We start from the raw sequence: 21,004 nt of genomic DNA on the forward strand, positions 1-21,004 counted from the left end.
GTTCTTTGATGCACAAAAGGGTTTTTTTTGTTTGTTTGTTTGTTTTTAGGGGTGCCTGTGTGGCTCAACTGGTTAAGCGTCCCACTTCAGCTCAGGTTATGATCTCACAGTTCATGAGTTTGAGCCCCACGTCGGGCTCTGTGCTGATAGCTCAGAGCCTGGAGCCTGCTTCAGATTCTGTGTCTCCCTCTCTCTCTGCCCTTTCTCCACTCACGTCTGTCTCTGTTTCTCAAAAATAAACATTAAAAAAATTTTTTTTAAGTTTTTTTTTTTTACAAAGTTCAGTTCATTTTTTCTTTTGTTCTTTGTTCTTTTGGTGTCGTATCTAAGAAATCGTTACCAAATCCAAGGTCATAAAAATTTACTGTTAAGTTTTCTAATGGTTCTGTAGCTCCAGGTCTTACACGTAGGTCTTTGACATATTTTGAGTTAATTTTTGCATGTGGTGAGAGGTAGGGGTGCAACTTCATTCTTTTTCCTTGTCTTTTTCTTTCTCTTTTTCTTTTTCTTTTTCTTTTCTTTTCTTTCTTTCTTTCTTTTTTTCTTTTTCTTTTTTTTTTTTTTTTTTGAGAGAGGGAGAGAGAGAGTGCAAGCCAGGGAGGGGAAAAAAAGAGAGGTAGACAGTGGATGCGAAGCAGGCTCTGTGCTGACGGCAACAGCTTGATGTGGGGTTCAAACCCACAAACCATGAGATCATGACCTGAATTGAAGTCAGACGCTTAACCTACTGAGCCTCCCAGGTGCCCTGTCTTTTTTTTCTTTTTAAGTAATCTCTACACCCAACGTGGGGCTCAAACTCAGACCCTGAGATCAAGAGTCACATGCTCTACCAACTGAGCCATCCAGGTCCCCCCCACTGACTCTTTTCTTTTGCATGCAGATATCCAGTTGTCCAAGCACTATTATTTGAAAAGATTATTCTTTCCCCACTGAATGGTCTTGCCACTCTTGTTGAAAATCACTTGTCAATAGATGTGTGGGTTTACTTCTGGACTCCTGATTTTATTCCATTCGTCTATATATCTTTATGCCAGTACCACACTGTTTTGGTTGTGTAGCTTTGTAGAAGTTTTGAAATTGGGAAGTGTGAGTTCTCCAATTTTGTTTTTCCATTTCAAGATTGTTTGGGCCATGTAGGATCCCTTAAAATTCCATATGAATTTGAGGATCAACTTGCTCATTTCTGCAAAAAAGACAGTTGGAATTTTGATGGAGATTGCGTTGAGTCTGTAGATCACTTTGCTTTCTTTACAATGTTGTTTCTTTACAGTCCATGAACATAGGATGTCTTTTCATTTACTTAGATCTGTTTAAATTTCTTTCAACAATGTTTTGTAGTTTTCAGTGTACAAGTCTTGTACTCCTTTGTTAATCTTATTGCTAAATATTTTATTATTTTTTATAATATTATAAATGAAGTTTTCTTTTTTTTAATGTTTATTTTTGGGAGAGAGAGAGAGAGAGAGTGTGTGTGTGTGTGTGTGAGTGAGGGAGGGGCAGAGAGAGAGGGCGATACAGAATCCTAAGCAGGCTCCAGGCTCTGAGCTGTCAGCACAGAGCCTGATGCAGGGGGCTCAAACTCACAAACCGTGAGATCATGAACTGAGCTGAAGTCGGACGCCTAACCGATTGAGCCACCCAGGCACCCCAGTGAAGTTGTTTTTCTAAATTTCTTTTCCAGATTGTTCATTGCTAGTATATAGAAATACAACTGATTTTTGCATATTGATCTGATATTCTGCAACTTTGCTGAATTCATTTATTAGCTATATAGCTATATAGCTATATAGCTATTAGCTATTCATTTATTAGTCTGTGTGGATTCTTTAGGATTTTCTACATACAAGATTACACCATCTACAAATAGAGACAGTTTTACTACTTCTCTTCCAATTTGGATGCCTTTTATTTACTTTCTTCCCATGGCTAAAACTTCCAGTAAAATGTTGAATAGAAGTGGCAAGACCAGACATCCTCGTAGTGTTTCTGATCTTAGGAGGAAAGCTTTCAGTCTTTCACCATTGAGTATGATATTAACTGTGGATTTTCACAGATCTCCGTTTTTGAGCTAAGAAAGTTCCCTCTGAGTCCTAGTTTTATGAGTATTTTTATCATGAAAGGTGTTAGGTGGGTTTTTCCCCCCAAACTTTGTTTATTGTGGTAAAATGTAACACAACATAACATTTAAAATTTTACCCGTTTCTTTTTTTTTTTTTAATATATGTATTTATTTTGATAGGGAGAGAGAGAATGCCAAACAGACTCCACAGTGTCAGCACAGAGCCCAATATGGGGCTTGAACTCACCAACCATGAGATCATGACCTGAGCTAAAAATCAAGAGTCAGACGCTTACCTGACTGAGCCACCCAGTGGTCATTCCAACAAATGCCCTCCTTAATGCCCATCACCCATTTGGATCATCCTCCTACCCAACACCCCTCCAGCAACCCTCAGTTTGTTCTCTGTATTTAAGAGTCTCTTATGGTTTGCCTCCCTCTCTGTTCTTATGTTCTTCCTTCCCTTCCCCTATGTTCATCTGTTGTGTTTCTTAAATTCCACATATGAGTGAAATGATGTGTTTGTCTTTCTCAGACTAACTTATTTCGCTTAGCATGATACAATCTAGTTCCATCCAGGTTGTTGCAAATGGCAAGATTTCATTCTTTTTGATTGCCAAATAATAGTCCATTGTGTATATATATACCATATCTTTATCCATTCATCAGTCAATGGACATTGGGCTCTTTCCATACTTTGGCTATTGTCAATAGTGCTGCTATAAACATTTGTGTGTAGGTGCCCCCTTTGAATCAGCAGTTTTGTATCCTTTGGATAAATACCTGGTAGTGCAATGGCTGGTCTTAGGTTAGCTCTATTTTTAATTTTTTGAGGAACCTCCACATTGTTCTCCAGGGTGGCTGCACCAGTTTGCATTCCCACCAACAGTGCAAAAAGGTTTCCTTTTCTCTGCATCCTCACCAACATTTGTTATCTCCTGAGTTGTTAATTTTAGCCATTCTGACAGGGGGGAGGTGGTATCTCATTGTGGTTTTGATTTGTATTTCCTGATGATGAGTGATGTTGAGCATCTTTTTTGCATGTCTGTTCGCCATCTGGATGTCTTCTTTGGAAAAATGTGTGTTCATATCTTTTGACCATTTCTTCACTGGATCACTTGTTTTTTGGGATTGAGTTTGATAAGTTCTTTATAGATTTTGGATAATAACCCTTTGCCCAATATGTCATTTGCAAATATCTTCTCCCATTCTGTCAGTTGCCTTTTAGTTTTGTTGATCGTGCAGAAGCTTTTTATCTTGATGAGATCCCAATAGTTCATTTCTAAGTATCTCATATAAGTGGAATCATACAGTATTTATCTTTTGTGACTGGCTTATTTCACTTACCATAATATTTTCAAGGGTCATCAGTAAGGGTGTTGGGTTTTATCAAATTATTTTTCTACATCCATTGACATGGTCATGCAACTCTTTTCCTCTATTCGATTAATACTGTGTATTACATTGATTAATGTTCATAAGTTGAACCGCCTTTGCATTCTTGGGATAAATCCCACTTGCCCATACAGTATGATCATTTTAATTGCTGGATTCAAATGTCTCAGTATTTTGTTGATAATTTTTGCATCTATATTCATAAGGAATATTGGTCTATAGATATCTTTCCTTATAATTTCTTTGTCTGGCCTTAGTATCAAAGTAACACTGGCATCATGGAATGAATTAGGAAGCAGAGCCTATTTTTTGGAAAAGTTTGAGAAAGATTGGTATTCATTTTTCTTTAAATGTTTGAGAGAGTTTACCAGTGAAACAATCTGGTCCTAGCATTTTCTTTACTGGAAATTTTTTGTTTACTTTCACAGTCTCTTCTTATGGGTCTATTCAGGTTTCTATTTGTTCTCGAGTCAGTTTTAGTAGTTTGTGTCTTCTAGGAAATTTTCTTTTCATCTAGATTATCTGATTTTTTGATATATAATTATTCATCATATTATCTTACAATCCTTTAAAGTTGATAGCAATGTCCCTACTTTCATTCCTGATTTTAGTGATTTGAATCTTTTATCTCTATTTTTTGTCATTCTAACTAAAAATTCATCAATTTTGTTAACTCCTTTCAAAGAAGCAACTTTTGTTTTTATTGATTCTCTTTGTTGTTTTTCAATTCTGTATTTCCTTTATTTCCACTCCAATATTTATTTCCTTCCTTCTGCTGACTTTGGGTTTAGTTTGGTTTTTTTCTAAGTTCCTTAAGTTGAGGTTTAGGGTGGGACTTGAGTGAGGTTGAGTTGTGAGGTTGGAGACTCTGTAAATATCTTGCTACCAAAGGGAGCACCAGTCTGAGAATACAGTTAAACCAGGAAGAGGACAAGAGAGACATTGGATCTTGAGGACAGTGCTTGAGCCCGTGAAACAGTCCATGTCTAAAGCAAGTCCTACTTCTGGACATTCAGTTACATATTCAATACATTTTCTTTGGGCCCATTTAAAAAAGTTGGAAGTTTAGTTATTGATTTGAGATCTTTCTTCTGTTTAATATAGGTATTTTCTGTTTAATATAGGTATTTACAGCTATAAACTTACCACTAAGAACTGCTTCTATTACTTTCCATAAGTTTTGATATGCTGTTTTTATTTTCATTCATCTCATCTAATTTCCCTTGTGATTTCTTTTTATGCCATTGGGCATGTAAAAGTATTATTGTATTTTCACATATCACATTTATTAATTTCTGGTTTCATGTCATTGTGGTCAGAGAAAATACTTCAAATGCATTCAGTAGTTTTAAATGTATTGAAACTTGTTTTGTGGTATAAACGTGGTTTATCCTGAGGGATGTTCCATGCTTACTTGAGAAGAATGTATATTCTGCTGTTGTTGGGTGGAGTTAGGTCTAGTTGGTTTATACTGTTGTTCAATGCTTCTATTTCTTTGTTTGTCTTTTGTGTAGTAGTTCTATCCATTACTGAAAATGGAATATTGGAGGGGCACCTGGGTGGCTCAGTTGATTAAGTGTCCGACTTTGGCTCAGGTCATGATCTCATGATTGGTAAGTTTGAGCCCTGCATTGTGCTCTCTGCTGTCAGTGAGGAGCCTCCTTCAGATCCTCTGCCCCTTTCCTGCTTGTGCTCTCTCTCTCTCTCTCTCTCTCTCTCTCAAAAGTAAATAAACATTAAAAAAAAAATGGAGTATTGGAGTCCTTATTATTATTGTAATGTTTATTTCTCTCTTAAGTATATGTTTATTATTGTTATATCTTCTTGATGGATTGAGCTTTTTATCATTATATAAAACCTCTCTTTTAATAATTTATAGTTATAAATTTAAAAATATAAATAATTTATAAAGTCTTTTTTAATAATTTTTGCCTTAAAGCCTATTTTTAAAATAGTAGTACAGACACTTCATCTCTCTTTTTGTTAATTTTTGGCATGGATTATCTTTTCCATCCTTTCACTTTTAACCTATTTGAGTTTTTGAGCCAAAGAAAGACTCTTGTGACAGCATATAATTGCATTATGTGTTTTTTTAATCCATTCCATTAACCTCTGTCTTTTAATTAGAGAATTTAATCCATTTATATTTAATGCAATTACTAATAAGAACTTACTTCTGCCACTTTGTTTGCTATATGTCTTATATCTTGTTGTTTCTCAATTCCTCCTTCTTTTGTGTTAGACATTTTCTTTTTTTTTTTAATGTGTATTTATTTTTGACAGAAAGAGAGACACAGCATGAGTGGGGGAGGGGCAGAGAGAGAGGGAGACACAGAATTGGAAGCAGGCTCCAGGCTCCGAGCTGTCAGCACAGAGCCCAACATGGGGCTTGAACTCATAGACCGCGAGATCATGACCTGAGCCCAAGTCGGACACTCAGCTGACTGAGCCGCCCAGGTGCCCTGGTGTTAGATGTTTTCTAATGTAACATTTTGATTCCCTTGTTGTTTCTGTTACCAGATATATTTTATTTTCTTAGTTGTTGACCTGCGGATTACAATTAACATCTTAATTTATAACAATCTAGTTCAAATTAATACCAATTTAGTTTTGATAGTATAAAAAATTTTTGTTCTTCTATAGCTCCATTCCCTGTCCTTTATGTTGTTAGCATCACAAATTACATCTTTATACATTAGGTATCCATCAGCATAGATTTATAATTATTACAGTTGTCCTTTAAATTATATAAGAAAAAAAGAAGAGTTACATTAAAAGAATTCATCATTGCTGACTTTTATATTTACTTATATCAGTGTTCATTTCTTCATATGGATTTGAGTTACTGTCTACTGCCCTTTCATATCAGCCTGAAGGACTCTCTTTAACATTTCTTGTAAAGAAAATCTACTAGTGACAAATTCTCATAATTTTTGTTATTCTGGAAATGTCTTGATTTATCTTTAATTCCTGAAGGATAGTTTTGCCAGATAAAAATTCCTTGCTGCCTTTTCCTTCCCTTTCAGAACTTCAAATATATTATCCTACTTCCTTATGGCCCCCAAAGTTTCTGATGAGAAATCAGCTGGAGAATCTGAGGTTTTCTTGTATGTGATTAGTCACTTTTCTCGCTCTAAAGATTCTCTTTTTGGTTTTGGCCTTCTACAGTTTGATTATGTCCTGGTGTGGATCTCTTTGAGTTTATCTTACTTGAAGTTAATTAAGCTTCCTGGATGTGTAGATTAAGTCTTGCTTCAAATTTAGAAGTTTTTAGCCATTATATCTTTCTTATTTCTCCCCTGCCCCTCCTTCTGGGATTTCCACTATGCATTTGTATTTGTTAGTATGCATGATGTTGTCTCATGCATCTCTTTGGTTCTGTTTCTTTTTTTTCATGTTTTTTTTTCCTTTCTGTTCCACAGCCTGGGTAATCTCAATTGATTTATCTTCAAGTAGGCTGACTCTTTCTTCTGATTGCTCAAATCTGTTGTTGAACAACTCTAGTCAATTTTTCATTTCAGCTAATTCTCTTCAAATCCAGAATTTGTTTCTGTATTATAGCTTTTGTTTCCTTATTGATATTTTCTGACTGGTGAGATAAATAATTATCATGTTTTCCTTTAGTTCTTTACACATGGTTTCCTTTATATCTTTGAATATATTTTAAATAGTTGATTTAAAGCCTTTGTCTTCTATATCCAATATCTGTGCTTCCTCAAGGACATCCCCCCCCCCCATGTATAAACCATGCTCCCTTTGCATGCATAATATTTTTTTTTTTTTCTAAACTGGATATTTTGAGTATTATAATGAAACAACTCTGGGAATAGGATTTCCTACCATGCTAAGACTTGTTGCTGCTTGTGATAGAAATTGTTGTTTATTAGTTCAGTGACTTTTCAGGAACTAATTTTGGAAAGTCTATTTTTTGTTGTCATGGCCACAAAGTCTCTGGGTCATTAGCTTAGTGGTCAGTTAGTCATTTGACAGAGATTTCCTTAAATGCCTAGAACAGCAACAACAAAACCTCCCAGTCTTTGCAGATGAGCACTGTATGTAGATTGGGAAATGCCTTCAACAATCCGTCATGCAATTTACAACTCTACTTTGGCCCTCATTTCCTGCTTGCAGAGAATCTGGTGATCAGCTAGAGGTAAGATCTTAGGGCCTTGTCAGGGCTTTTCTGAGCATGTACCTAGCCCTGGGCATGCATATGGACCTCTATTCCCAGGAATATGTAGGAGCTTTTTGTTTTTGTTTTTGTTTTGAGAGAGAGAGAGAGAGTGAGAGCATGCACATGAGCAGGAGAAAGGAGCAGAGGGGCAGAGGGGGAGAGAGAGAGAGAGAGAGAGAGAGAGAGAGAGAGAGAGAGAGAATCTTAAGCAGACTCCACGCTCAGTGTGGAGCCTGACATGGGGCTTCATCCCACAACTCTGGGAACATGACCTGAACCGAAATCAAGAGTCAGACACTCAACTGACTGAGCCACCCAGGTGCCGCTGTAGGAGCTTTTCAAAGTCCTTGTTCCCTAAATCATCTTATCCTCCAGCCTTTCTTCCTAAGCTTTTTTGCTTGTTGTTTTCTCCAAATGCGATCGTTTGTCCCAGTTGGCAGCAGCCAATTGCATGGCCTTTATATATTTTCAACAAATGCCCCCTCGGTTCTGGGAGAGTTCTGAATTAGGCAAAATAAAGGCAAGCCCTTTGAGCCAGACATGCAGAGAGCCACCAGACAGGTCAAAACAAACAGCCACAATACTTTCTGTAGCAGGTCTATTCTGCTTCCTCTAATACTAGGAACGCACACCAAGAATATTGTCTTCAAGGTTACTGTCTTCAAGGCTGCCACAGAGCTGATGAGCGGGGGATGGCCAAAGTAAGTAAAATTATCATGAAGTTTTCTTGGTGAAATTCAGCTGTTTCTTTCTTGTTTTGTTTTTTTTTTCTAATGTTTATTTATTTATTTTGAGGCAGAGGAAGCAGGGGGAGGAACAGAGAGAGAGAGGGAGAGAGAGAGAATCCCAAGCAAGCTCTGCACAGTCAGCAGAGCCTGACATGGGACTTGATGTCATGAACGGTGAGAGCATGACCCGAGCTGAAATCAAGAGTTGGATGCTTAATCAACTGAGCCACCCCGGCGCCCCTGTTGTTTGTTTCTTGATAAGTGTTCACTTGGTTGCTCTAAACTTTGAGCTGTTTCCAGAGTTCTGGTAAAACTGATTTTGATAGTTTTGCCAGTTTGTTAGCTGCTTTTGTGAAGTGATGGACTCTAGGAGTTCCCTACATCCTCAGTTGTTTTTTTTTTTTTTTAGTGTAGAATTTTTATGTGAAAATAATTACCTTGTATATAAAAATCTGCATACTGATTTTTTCACTTGATGTTATACCATAAAATTTTCTATTTACTTGTATTATTCTTCATATAAATATCCACCTTAGTAGTTCATTCGGCAAATATTTATTGGGTACCATTTACCTGGTGGTCACTCTTCCAGGGACTGAGTATACAGTGGTGAGTGAAACAAGGCCCTGTCCTCACACAGCTTACATTGGAGTAGGGAGTGAAGTAAGTGACATATAAATACTCATTCACTGTCGTTGCTGTTTAAAGTTCTATTATAAGAACAGAACTATTGAAAACAGGATCCTTGCAGCTGTGATTAAGTTAAGGATCTTGAAGTGTGTGGATATTATCCTGGATTATCAGGGTGGGCCCCAAGGTCAATCACATGCCTCTTTATAAGAGAGAGGAAGAGGAGATTTGACATGGATGGAAGAGGAAAAGCAAAGTGATCATTGGAAGCAGAAATTGGAGTGAAACTAAGGAATGCCAGCAGTTGCCCAGAGCTGGAAGAAGCAAGGAACAGAAGTCTCCCCTATACCCTTGAGAGGGGACACGGACCTACCAACGTCTTGGTTTGGGCACAGCGATAGTCATTTTGGACTTTGGGCATCCAGAATGGTGTGAAATAAATTTCTGTTGCGAAAAGCCATCTAGTTTGTGTTAATTTGTTTCAGTTACCATAGCAAACTAATACAAATTTTGGAATTGAGTAGTATGCTGCTGTAGCAAACACCTAAAAATGTGAAGATAGATTTGGAATGGGTAATGGGTAGAAGCTGGAAGAATTTCGAGAAGCACTGTTAGAAGCACTTGTACGTGATAAACTTGGATTTTAGCTGAGGTGATTCCCAAGCAAAATGTTAAAGATATGGCCTGGTTTTTTCTTGCTGATTATCATAAAATGAGAGAGGAGAAAGATATCTCAGGGAAAGAACTGTTACATCAAAAGGAACCAGCACATGATGATGGGGGAAATTTGCAACCTTTCCGAACTGTGAAATATACTAAAATTAGGCGATTTACTGTTAGAACAATGTGCTCTAGGGAGAAGGCCATGGGTGTGGTTGAACAGCTTTTTGCTAGTCTTGAGGATATTAAGCGTATGACTCATAGATCCACTCAACCATCTCAGCAGAAGCCAGGAATAGAGATAGAATTATCCAGGAGAGATCTGTGGAGGGCTGTCTGTAATGATGTGAATCTCTGTGACATACACAGGAGACCCACAAGACTTCTGAGAGTTATACCAGCAGAAACACTGCCATCTTAGATGGAAAGGGACAGAGACGGAATGGAATGAAGGAAGGCTATTGGACCCCCATGATTCTAGAGGCAGGAAATAGGCTTATAAAATGACTCAGCTTCACACATGTGCCTACTGTTAAGAAAAACGAAGAATGACAAAAGGGATTAACCTCAAGCCCAGAGGGCAGAGCCTTGGACCTGGAAGTCAGGACCACAGATGTGGAGGCAGGAACTGTGGGTGACAGAGGATTAGTCCTACACCTTGAAAACTAGAGGAATTTGTCCTGCTGGATTTTGAAATTACCTGGGACCAGTCCCTTTCTCTCTTCCATTTTCTCCCTTTTGGAGTAAAGATGTGTGTAACTGTTATACTATGCCCATTCCATCATATTAGGGGAACAGATTACTTGTTACTAGTTTCACAGTTTTAGAAATGGAGAAGAACTTTTTTCCCCCCCAGAATGGACTCTTTCCAATCTTACAAACCTAGTTTAGATGAATTTTGGGGGTTTCAGCTGACTATATTTAGATGAGATTTTGGGCTTGAGTTGATATTATAATGCGTTAAGACTTTTGGAGATGTTGGGATAGGGTGAATGTATTTTGTGTGTGTGACAGACTGATGGCAGACTGCAGAAAACTGGGGGGGGGGGGAGGGCTTCCCTCCCCCCCCAACATATCAGAGTCTAACCCCTAAACCAATATATTGTGCCTTACATAAAAACGGGATCTTTGCAAATGTGATTAAGTTAAGCATTCTGACATGTGGAGATTATCCTGGATCATCCAGGGGGGGCTCTAAATGCAACCACGAGTGTCCTTATGAGGGGGAGCCAGAGTGACATTTGTCACAAATGAAAGAGGAGAAGGCAATGTGAAGATAATGGAGAAGTGGTGTGGCTACAAGCCAAGGAATACTAGCTACCACCAGACCCCGGAAGAGGCAAGGAACAAACTCTCCCCTAGAGCCTCCAGAGGGAGTAGAGACCAACTGACATCTTCACTGAGGCCCGGTGATCCTGGTTTTGGACTTCTGGCCTCCAGAATGGTGGAAAAATAAATTTCTGTTGTTTTAAGCCTCCTGGTTTGTGGTAACTGGATCCAGTTGCCATAGGAACTGTAAACGAATAACACGATGCATTTATCTAGCCCCTGCTCATTGGACACTTGGATTGCTATTATGAACAGTCTTGCACACGTTCCCTGGTGCAAATGTGCTAGAATTGCTGTAGCACATATACCTGGGAGTGGAATTGTTTGGTCACGGCACACACAAATGTTCAATTCTAGAAGGCAATGTCAAATTGCTCACCGAAACAGTTATCAATTTACATTCATACCAATGCTATAGTTGTTGTGGATGGATGTGCGTTTTGTTCATCGCTTGGTATTATCCGATTTCTTAATTTTTGCCAATCCTAGTGAACATAAGATGCTCCCTCGCTGTGGTTTTATTTTAATTTCCCTGATAACCAACGTGATTAGGTTTGAGTACCTTTTCAAACCCTTATTGGCCATTTGTAATGTTTCTTCTCTTAAATGCTCGTTCATATCTTTTGCCCATTTTTCTAATTATTTTATATATATTTTTGAATTGACTTGAGAGTTCCTGTTCCTTTTATATTCTAGATACTACAACTTTGTTGGTTATGGCTCCTCTTTTTATTTTTTATTATCACTATTTTTAATGTTTTTATTTTTGAGAGAGAGAGTGCAAACGGGCGGAGCAGAGAGAGAGGGAGACACAGAATCCAAAGCAGGTTCCAGGCTCTGAGCTGTCAGCACAGAGCCCAACGCGGGGCTCGAACTCACAAACTGCGAGATCCTGACCTGAGCTGAAGTTGGGCACTCAACCGACGGAGCCTCCCAGGTGCCCCATGGCTCATCTTTTTATTTACTTTATGGTGTCAGTTGATAAAAAGAAGTTCTCAGTTTTAATGTAGTTGGATTTATCAGTCTTCCTTCATGGTTAGCGCTTTTTGTTTTTTTTTTTTTTTATTAAAATTTTTTTTTAATGTTTATTTATTTTTGAGAGAGAAAGAGACAGAGCATGAGCAGGGAAGGGGCAGAGAGAGTGGGAGAGACAGAATCCGAAGCAGGCTTCAGGCTCTGAGCTATCAGCACAGAGCCTGATATGGGGCTTGAACCCATGAACTGCAAGATCATGACCTGAGCCGAAGTCGGACGTTCAACTGACTGAGCCACCCAAGCGCCCCTATTTTTTTTTAGAATCCTTCCTTTCGTGGGGCACCTGGCTGGCTCTATCAGTAGAGTATATGACTCTTGATTTTGGGGTTGTGGATTCGAACCTCACATGTTGGGTGTAGAAATTACTTAAAAATCTTTCCTTTCTCTGAAGTAAAAAAGATATTCTCCTACAATTTTTTCTAAGAGTTTTTCTTTCCATATGTAATCTAGCTGGAATTAATTTTTCCGCATAGTGTAAGATAGGGTTCCAATTATTTTATCCATATAGGCTCGATCATTTGTTCCTTTAGGATGTATTTGATGGTCCCTTCCTTTCCCCACTGATCAGCAAGGCTATATCTGAACATCAGAGCTCCAGACATGTGTTGGTCTTTTTCTGGTTTCGATTTCATCAGTCTATATATGTTCATTCTTGAGCTAATATCATACTGTTTTTAGTACTAGAGTTTTATAAGTCCTGATAGCTGGGGAGTAAGGAAGTGCCTCATTCTTCAGGGATGTCTTAGATATTTTTACTCTTCTATATAAATTTTAAAATCAGCATGTCATATTTAAGAAAAACGCTGTTGGAACTTTTATTACAATTGCATCGAATACGTAGATCGAGTTCGAGAAAACTGGCATTTTGGCGAAATACCTAGTTTTAGAATTTGTATCATTTTGATATTTTTATTATTGGAATAATTTAGATTATATAATAATACTGTAATTATTATAATTTTATAATTTGTATCCAAAATTAAAATTTCCTCTATAATAAGTCTTGCAAGTGTTTTGTTAGATTTATGATAGGTTCTTATCGTTTATTGCTATAATAAATAATGTATTTTTAAAATTCTATTTTTCCAACTTCTACCAGTGTACAGAAATGTGAATAATTTTTATATTGATATTATAGCCAACCTTTTTGCCAAGCTCTCTTTTTATAATAATAGATATAGATAATAGATAATAATAATAGGACTCTATGGAGTCCTTTGGGTTTTGTTTTTTTTTCCAAGATTTTATTTAAATTCAAGTTAGTTAGCAGATAGTGTAGTATTGGTTTCAGGAGTCGAATTTAGTGATTCATCACTTATGTATAACACCCAGTGCTCATCACAAGTGCCCTCTTTATTTAAAAAAAATTTTTTTTAATGTTTTATTTATTTTTGAGATAGAGACAGAGTACGAGTGGGGGAGAGGCAGAGAGAGCAGGAGACAGAATCCACAAAGCAGGCTCTAGGCTCTGAGCCGTCAGCACAGAGCCCGACGCAGGGCTTGAACTCACAAACTGTGAGATCATGACCTGAGGCGAAGTCAGATGCTTAACTGACTGAGCCACCCAGGCGCCCCACAAGTGCCTTCTTTAAAGCCTATCATCCATTTACCCCATCTCCCCCCAACCTCCCCTCCAGTTTGTTCTCTATAGTTAAACCTTTGAGTTTGACATGTAGACAATCATTTTGGAAAAAGAAGAGTTCTGATTTTTCTTTTCCAATATTTGTGTCTTAAATTTCTTTTTCTAGTCTTATTGCACTGCCTACAATCACCGATATAGTATAGAATAGAAACAATGATAGCAGCCATGCCTGTCTCACTCCTGATTTTAAAAGATTGTTTCTAGAATTTCAGCATTAAGAATATTTGCCAAAAAAAAGAAAAAAAGAAAAAAAGAAAGAATGATATTGGCTGTGGGGTTTTGGTGGATACTCTTCATCAATTTAATGAAGTTCCCTCTCATTCCCAGGTTTCCAAATACTTTTTAAAATAAATTGTTTTGTCCACTAATATCTTCTCAGCACCCAACACAGATGCTCATTATATGTTGCTTGAATGAATGCATGAATGAATGAATGAACATGTTTACTGGACTCCTATTTATTTTCTTTTTTTTTTTCTTATTGATTTTTGTGAATTCTTTATATATTAAAGATGTCAACACTTTTCCACTTGCTGGGAATATTTTCCCTAGGCCTTTTGCCTTTTAATTTTGGTTATTTTTTGGTGAAAGGAGGAAGATGGAGAAGTTTTAAATTTTAATGTAAACAGATCTATTGATTTTTTCCTTTTGAAGTCTCTTCAAATGCATCTAAGTTTAGAAAGCCTTTACCTCTCAGGATATTTGATAAGTTCATTTCTATTTTCTATGCACACTGCTGTTAATTTAATCTTCCCATAGCAGGGCTCTGATCACGTCACTCCCCTGCTCAAAAATGTTTAACTGTCTCCTTGGAGCCTTTAGAATAAAGTCCAAACTCTTTAACTTGGCCTCTAACACTTTTCGTGATTCATTCTGAGACTGCCTGTGCAGTCTTTTCTCTAGTGTCCCCCAAATCAGCTTGAGCTCCAGCCAAAGGGAAGAGTTGGCTTCTCTCTGTGTGCCCTGCTCTGTCCCACCTCCAAGGCTTTGTTCCTGGCGTTCCTTGGCATAGAATGCCATCCTCCATTTTGTATATTTAAATCCCGCTTGTTCTTCAAGCCCTCTTTTCTCAGAAAAAGCCTCACCTTACCCTTTGAGAGGATAAATGGTAGAGGGATGAGAACATGAGCTTTTGGAGTTAGACAATGTGGATTAAAATCCTAATTTCTTGGGGCGCCTGGGTGGCTCAGTCGGAGAAGCATGCAACTGTTGATCTCAAGGTCTTGAGTTTGAGCCCGCACATTGAGTGCAGAGATTACTTAAACAAATAAATATACTTAAAAAAAAAAAAAAAAAAAGAGTCCCTGCCTCATCCCACCATTTTGGAAGGGAGTGAGGTAGGGCCAACCCACCCCCTCTAGCCACATCTGCCTCTGAAAGTTTGGCTGGTTCTCGAATTCCATTAGGTGGCCGAGAACTTTCCTGCTCAGGTGCTGGGAGTGGCCAAACAGGTTCCACCTCCAGGAATCTAACCCAAGCCTCCAGGCACCTCGGTGGGACTCCCACACCCATCTGGGCTCAAAGGAATCCCCTCCCTCCTTTCTTCAAGTGAGCTCCAAAGGTTTTATTGCTGGGAAATATTTAAGTCTCCAAAGGGGTCCACTGGAACGTCCTGTTCCTTGTCATCAGCACCCACAATATGATGGCGAGGCAAGTAGAGCAAAGGTAACCTTTTCAATTTCAAAGTGAGCAAACTGAGGCTCAAACTACCTTCCATATAGTTGGGTCTAGGACTTGTGTGTCTTGTCAGCCTGATTCAAGGGGCTCTGGGAGGCCTGAGCAGCTGTGTTGGGGAATCTGGGAGACCTCTGGCCCCAGGGTGGGAGAAGGTGCGGGAATTCTGGCTACCAGAGCCTCCAGCCTTTGTCTGCCGTGGGTTAATGCTCTCAGAGGCTGGCAGCAAGCCTAGCGTCTGTGTGTTCTCTTTGTGAACCTTCAGTACCCCACTTGCGTAGGTTATCCTGTCTTTTTTATTTTTAATGTTTATTTATTTTTGAGAGAGAGAGAGAGACAGAATGCTAGTGGGGGAGGAACAGAGAGAGGGAGACACAGAGTCCAAAGCAGGCTCCAGGCTCTGAGCCATCAGCACAGAGCCTGATGCGGGGCTTGAACTCATGAGCGGTGAGACCATGACCTGAGCCAAAGTCAGACGCTTAACCGACTAAGCCACCCAGATGCCCCTTGTTTGTGTCCTTTAAGGAAGAGGAAGGATGATGATTCAGTGGCGGGGGTGTGTGTGTCTCTGGGGCTGGAGATGAGGGTGGGAACATGAAAATAATGAGAAGACTGAGCTTAGGTTCTGGAGCCCTAGGTTCTAGCTCTACACGCAGCATGCTGCATCACCTGGGATGGTCTACTCTCTCTGGACCCCAATCGTTCTATCTGTAAAATGGGGATAGTAGCAGATGGACCCATCTCTGTGGTGGAATCTTCGCAATCTTAGTGTTCTCAAAGTGCTCTCCTGGGCCTTGGCCCCTCCCGGAGCCCAGACTGTCTCCAGGGCCTGACCTCACCAGGTTGGCCCCACCAAATCTCTGACACCATTTGGCTGCCTCCACCCTCTGTCCTCCTCTCGGGGGCCTGAGGCTCATTCCATCTCCCCACCGCACTGGGGCTGGCCAGCCAGTGGTCTTGGTCGGGTCTGGGCAGGGCGTTGGGTGGGGGGGGCACTCCAGACTCATATTTGACCTCTTGAGCCTCTCTCTCTCTCCCTGGAGCCAGCATCCTCTCCCCGCCCCTCTTGAAATCTGAGCTCAGGGACCCAGGGAGGACTGTAGCTGCAAAACATTCCATCCAGTTGTCCAAACACTCAGCACAGCTGGCCGAGGGAGGGGCGGCCAGAGCCGAGCTCTCAGGGAGCCCTCGGGCTGTTGTTTTCCTGGGAATGGTGGAGTCCTCCCAAGGAGGGCCAGCCCTGGATGCCCCGAGGGGGTTCACGGGGCCCAGGATAAAGGTAGAGCTCCCAACAGGCACACTCCAGGGCTTGCCCCAGGCCTCGCTTCCCAGTGCCCGGCTCCCGGTGGGGAAGATCCAGGTAACTGGCCAGGTGCTGCGGGTGGCCTTGTGAGCATCCTCGTGATGGGGCCCAGGGCTCCTTGCGGGGGAAGGGCAGCGGGGATGATGAGATAGCAAGCCCGGGAAGTGACTTCGGGGAGCAGCTTTTACTGGCAAGCAGTCCCCGGCTGCCTCTTGGCTCTGACTCACCAGTGACCCTGGACGAGCCTCCAAGTCAGTTTCCTCATCTGCAACAGCGGGGCCTGGGCCTCTTCTGGCTCCGATTTTTTTCTAAGTCACAGCCAAGGACAAGGCCCTTAAAGCTCCCCATGAAGTCCCAGCTATGCCTAAATGTCCAGAAGGTGGCAGTTTTTTCTCTACAGCTCCCAAAGCGACTCTGACTCCGTTTCCTCCCCGAGGGGCTGGCTGGTGCTTAGCAGCGAGGGACTATCTCTTATACACTTTGTCACCAGCCGGACTGAGCTCCTTTCCCTCCTGCCATGTTGGGGTGATGGAGAGACCCTCCCCCCCCCCCCCCCCGCCTTTCCACACTTCCTGTTTTCCATTAATTGTTTCCAGGTGGGCCCAGAGGTTGCCCTGCAGAGGAAGGTGGGGGCACGAGAGAATTTAGCAGGGGATCCGTGAGGAGCAAAAACAGGAAGGGGGTGGGAGCAGGCCATGGAAAATTCACTGCCAGGAAAGGCAAGGCCAGCATCTGGTTTGCATTAGGCTGAGAGCATCGAAGCCCAAAGCCTGAGTAGGAGATATTGTTATCCGCGGGGCAGGGGTGGGGGGTGGGGGGTGTGACTGCTAGTCAGGAACTGGCAGCTTCTCCCCCTCGGGGAACTCAGAGGCTGACAGGAAAGAAGAGGGAAGGTGAGGGAGAAAGGAGTAGAGAGAAATGAAACTCTCATTTCAAGGGTGGCAAGACCCTTCACAGATGTTACCTTCTGTGATGTTCACACCCTCACCGGGGACAATCGTGCCCGTTTCACAGATGAAGAAACTGAGTCCCAGAGAGGTGAGGTGATTTGCCCCAAGGCCACAGAGCCAAGGAACCGCAGAAGCAGGATTAGATTTCAAGCCAAATGAGACAGGGTGAAACACACAAACTATCTTGGGTAGACTGAGGCTGACCACGTCCCGGACAAGGGGGTCCTGAGGATTTGGTGGTGAGTGCAGGCCAGCCTCTGCCCACGGGGCCACTCATTTCTCGTGGGGGTGTCCGACCGTTCCAATCGTCATGACACAAGGTGGACATCTGTCTGAGGGCTCCCCCCCTCCCATGCCACAGGGGAAGGCTTGCTGGCGGAGGGGGTATTCGCAAAAGAGATTTATCAGCAGTGGGTAGGATGTGCTGTAGGGGATATTGTGTGAGGAAAGCGGAGGTGTAGGGCATGTCTGGGGCAGTAGCAGCTGGCCTGGTGTGCCTTAGAGGGTGAGATTCCATATTACAGTTGGGGAAACCGAGGCACAGAACGTAATATGCCCAAAGGTTTATAGTCTAGAAGTGGGGTGTGAATCCGGCCTGACACCGGGCCTGTGCTCCTCACTGCTACACTGAGGTGTCCATGCACGCCGGTGGTTGATATCGAGGGGATATCGAGGCCAGGGATGGGGGGTGGGGCAGGTGGAGGTTCTTGCCCAAGGCCACACAACCGACTGGTGATAGATAGAGCCTGGGCTGGACGGGCTCTTTCCAACTCAGCAACCTGGCCAAGGAGGGGACAGACAGCTCCGTCTTCAGGCCGAGTGAAAGCCTGGGGCCTTGGGCATGTAAAGGAAAGTTCCCACGACCCCTTAGGGTGTCTTACCTTTCCTGGCCCAGAGCCCGGGAAGGAGGGCCCCAGAGCCCGGGAAGGAGGGCCCCAGAGCCGTCTGCTGCCCGCCGAGCCACAGGAGTTAATAATTACGGGGTTTCAGGAGATAGAGGCCTGCTGGGAGGGGCCTCCCTCCTGGGCTGCTGCTTCTCAGAGATAGCAAAGGTTAGCGTGAGGCTCAGCCCAGGGGTGGGGAAGAAGGGCTTCTGCTGCCCGCCTGCTTGGCAGTCTCCGGAGGGACCTTCAGGCTGGCCCTGGCAATGGATGCCCCCAAGGAGCACACCAGGTGTCCTGCCCGAGGGACATGCCCCGTGTTCCTGGCAATGAGCTCGGGGGCTGTCCGCTACGCTCCATCGGTTCTGGGACCTGCCCTTGACAGGAACTTGGGAGAGGAGCCTTGGGACCCAGACAGGTGAGCTAGTGACCTTGATCATAGAGGGGAGGGGAGGAGGATTCTTGCCACTCTGCAGGGGCACTGGGGAGGAGGGGGTGAGAGGCCAGGCTCCTGACGGGGGGACTGGCATGGAATCATGAGGGATTTCATGAGCCTCCTACAAGGTCAGTTGCCAAGGGGTGACCCTGATTCTCTAACTTGGTGGTTGTACAGACACAGACTCTGAGGCTCAGAGAGGGCAAGGCACATCTCCTGGGTCACACAGTGAGCTGAGGAGAGACCTAAGTTCAGAATCAGGGCCTGGGTCATCCAGGCCGGCAGTTTCCTGCTCATCTGTTTCCAGCCAAGGGTCTGTGGTCAGGGCTGTCAGGTGGGGATGGGGATGGCAGGGAGGAGGGTGGGGAAGGGCAGTGTTTTAAAGGCAGAGGACACACCTTTCACTTCTCCCTCCCCTCCAGCTGGCCAGGCCTCTCCTAGGCTCCCCGTTTGTTGTCTGACTCCACGTAGCTGCAGCCTCTAGTGAGTTCTCTGGCTTCTGGGCTGTCCTTCCAGAAAACTGGTGTAAGGGGTCTCAGCCCCATCACCCCTGGCTGTGTGATATCAAATAGGTTCCCGAACTTCTCTGAGCCTATCCTTTGCAGCTGAGGAGCAGAGCTCAATGGGCGCTGGGAGGAGCTAGTGAGACCCGGGAATCCACTGGATGACCACTGGATGTATAGATGACGTGATGTTTTTTGGTAGTACTTGGGTGTCCGTGCTCCCAGAGTGGTGATCCCACATCTGTCCTTGGAGGCCTCGCTTAAGGGCCTCCACAGCCCACTAGCCAACCCCCCTCCTGCTAAGGACTCTTCCTCTGGGCTGACACCCTCTCCATGCCTTATCTCCCACCAGTCTGGGTTACCCTGACTTGGACCAGGTCTTATCTCCTGCCCAGGCTTATGAAGTCTTGGAGGGTAAAGGCCCTGTCCTGAGCTCTATTTGTGTCTTTTCCTCCTTCCTCTAAATAACGAACAGAGCACGTGTCGGGAAGACCACTGTTGCTCAACGCTTATTTGGTATAGAATTCAAGTCAACAAACATGATGACATCTGCTTTGGGCCAGACTCTGGGATGGGCTGGGGTAGGTGGAGAAACACTGCACCGAGAAGGACCTGGTCCCTGCCCTTGAGAAACCACAGTCGGGGAAACAATTGCCCCACAGAGTGAAGGGCGTTGGAGGCCTGGGTAGAATGATTCTGGTAGGTCAGAAGGGATGTCACAGTGGCCTGCACAGGTTGTGCACTGCACGAGGTGCCAGCCAAGGGAGTGAGTGAGCAAGGCATGAAATCTAGCCTGCCCTCCACTCGCCAAGTCCTGTACCTTGGCATGGGCTGTGCCCACCTGGAAAAGCAGTACTGTTTTCTATTTTTGACAAGGACACCATGCACTTAGCAAGGTGTGCCCTGGGCAAGCCGTGACCCTGGAAGTGGAAGTCCTTGTGAGTATGTCTCCCACCCCCTTCTCCCTCCCATATCGGAGCCCCAGGATAATAGAGCATGCGTCTGCAATTTCCCTTTGGATCCCTAGCCCTTGTATGGTCCACAGTTTGTGTTCCGAAGGGGTACATGAACAAATGAACAAATGGATGAATGAAAGAAATGTGTGTCCCCAAATGAAGACCTGACAAATTCAAGCCTGTGGTTTCAGCTCTGTGGGCTCGGAAGAGTAGTGCCCTGAGTTCTGGTAGCTTCTGGAAGGGAAGCACCTCCTTCCTCCTGGACTCCCAGGCCTCCCTAGACATGGAGGGTGGAAGCTCCCGTCCCTGGCGGGAGATTAGAGCTATATTCTCACTGGATCCAGCCCGGGGCTGAAGTCGAGACCAGTGATCAGGGCTCAGGACGGGTGACAGAGGGACGGAGGGACTCAGGAACAGGAAGACCAGTGGTCTGGGATGCAGAAAAAGGTTTTGCAGAGGACGTGAGACCAGACGGGTGTGCTTGGTGGCGGTGCATTCCCCTTAACTACAGATGCTGGGGAAAGGCAGGGAAGGGACGGGCAGTGAACCCGCTGTTCAGAACAAGACGGAAAGGCCCCTTTGCGGGGCTGGCGGGGGGTGCCCGGGGTTGAAGACTCGGGCCAAAGGTGGGTCCTCCCTTGGGAAAAGC

At 43.1% G+C, this 21,004-nt stretch overlaps 1 protein-coding gene and 1 long non-coding RNA gene across 4 annotated transcripts in view; both read left to right on the forward strand.

The window, feature by feature from the left end:
* Positions 1-9,062, forward strand: part of LOC128311749 (uncharacterized) — an 11,563-nt gene extending 2,501 nt beyond the window's left edge. The window contains exon 3 of one of the 2 annotated variants that reach the window (XR_008290295.1): positions 8,251-9,062. This is a non-coding gene — a long non-coding RNA (uncharacterized LOC128311749). The remainder of the gene's footprint in view (positions 1-8,250) is intronic. The other variant, XR_008290294.1, reaches the window with a different exon arrangement.
* Positions 1-21,004, forward strand: part of RAB3IL1 (RAB3A interacting protein like 1) — a 42,322-nt gene that overhangs the window by 3,090 nt on the left and 18,228 nt on the right. The window contains exon 1 of one of the 2 annotated variants that reach the window (XM_027045751.2): positions 18,650-18,878. The exons of the other annotated variant lie outside the window; for it this stretch is intronic. Coding sequence (XP_026901552.2) covers positions 18,727-18,878 — 152 coding nt within the window. The 5' untranslated portion in view covers positions 18,650-18,726. Of the gene's footprint in view, positions 1-18,649; positions 18,879-21,004 lie in introns of those variants that run through there. 2 annotated transcript variants of the gene reach the window in all.

Source organism: Acinonyx jubatus, chromosome D1 (genome assembly GCF_027475565.1).
Source record: "Acinonyx jubatus isolate Ajub_Pintada_27869175 chromosome D1, VMU_Ajub_asm_v1.0, whole genome shotgun sequence".
NCBI lineage: Eukaryota > Metazoa > Chordata > Mammalia > Carnivora > Felidae > Acinonyx > Acinonyx jubatus.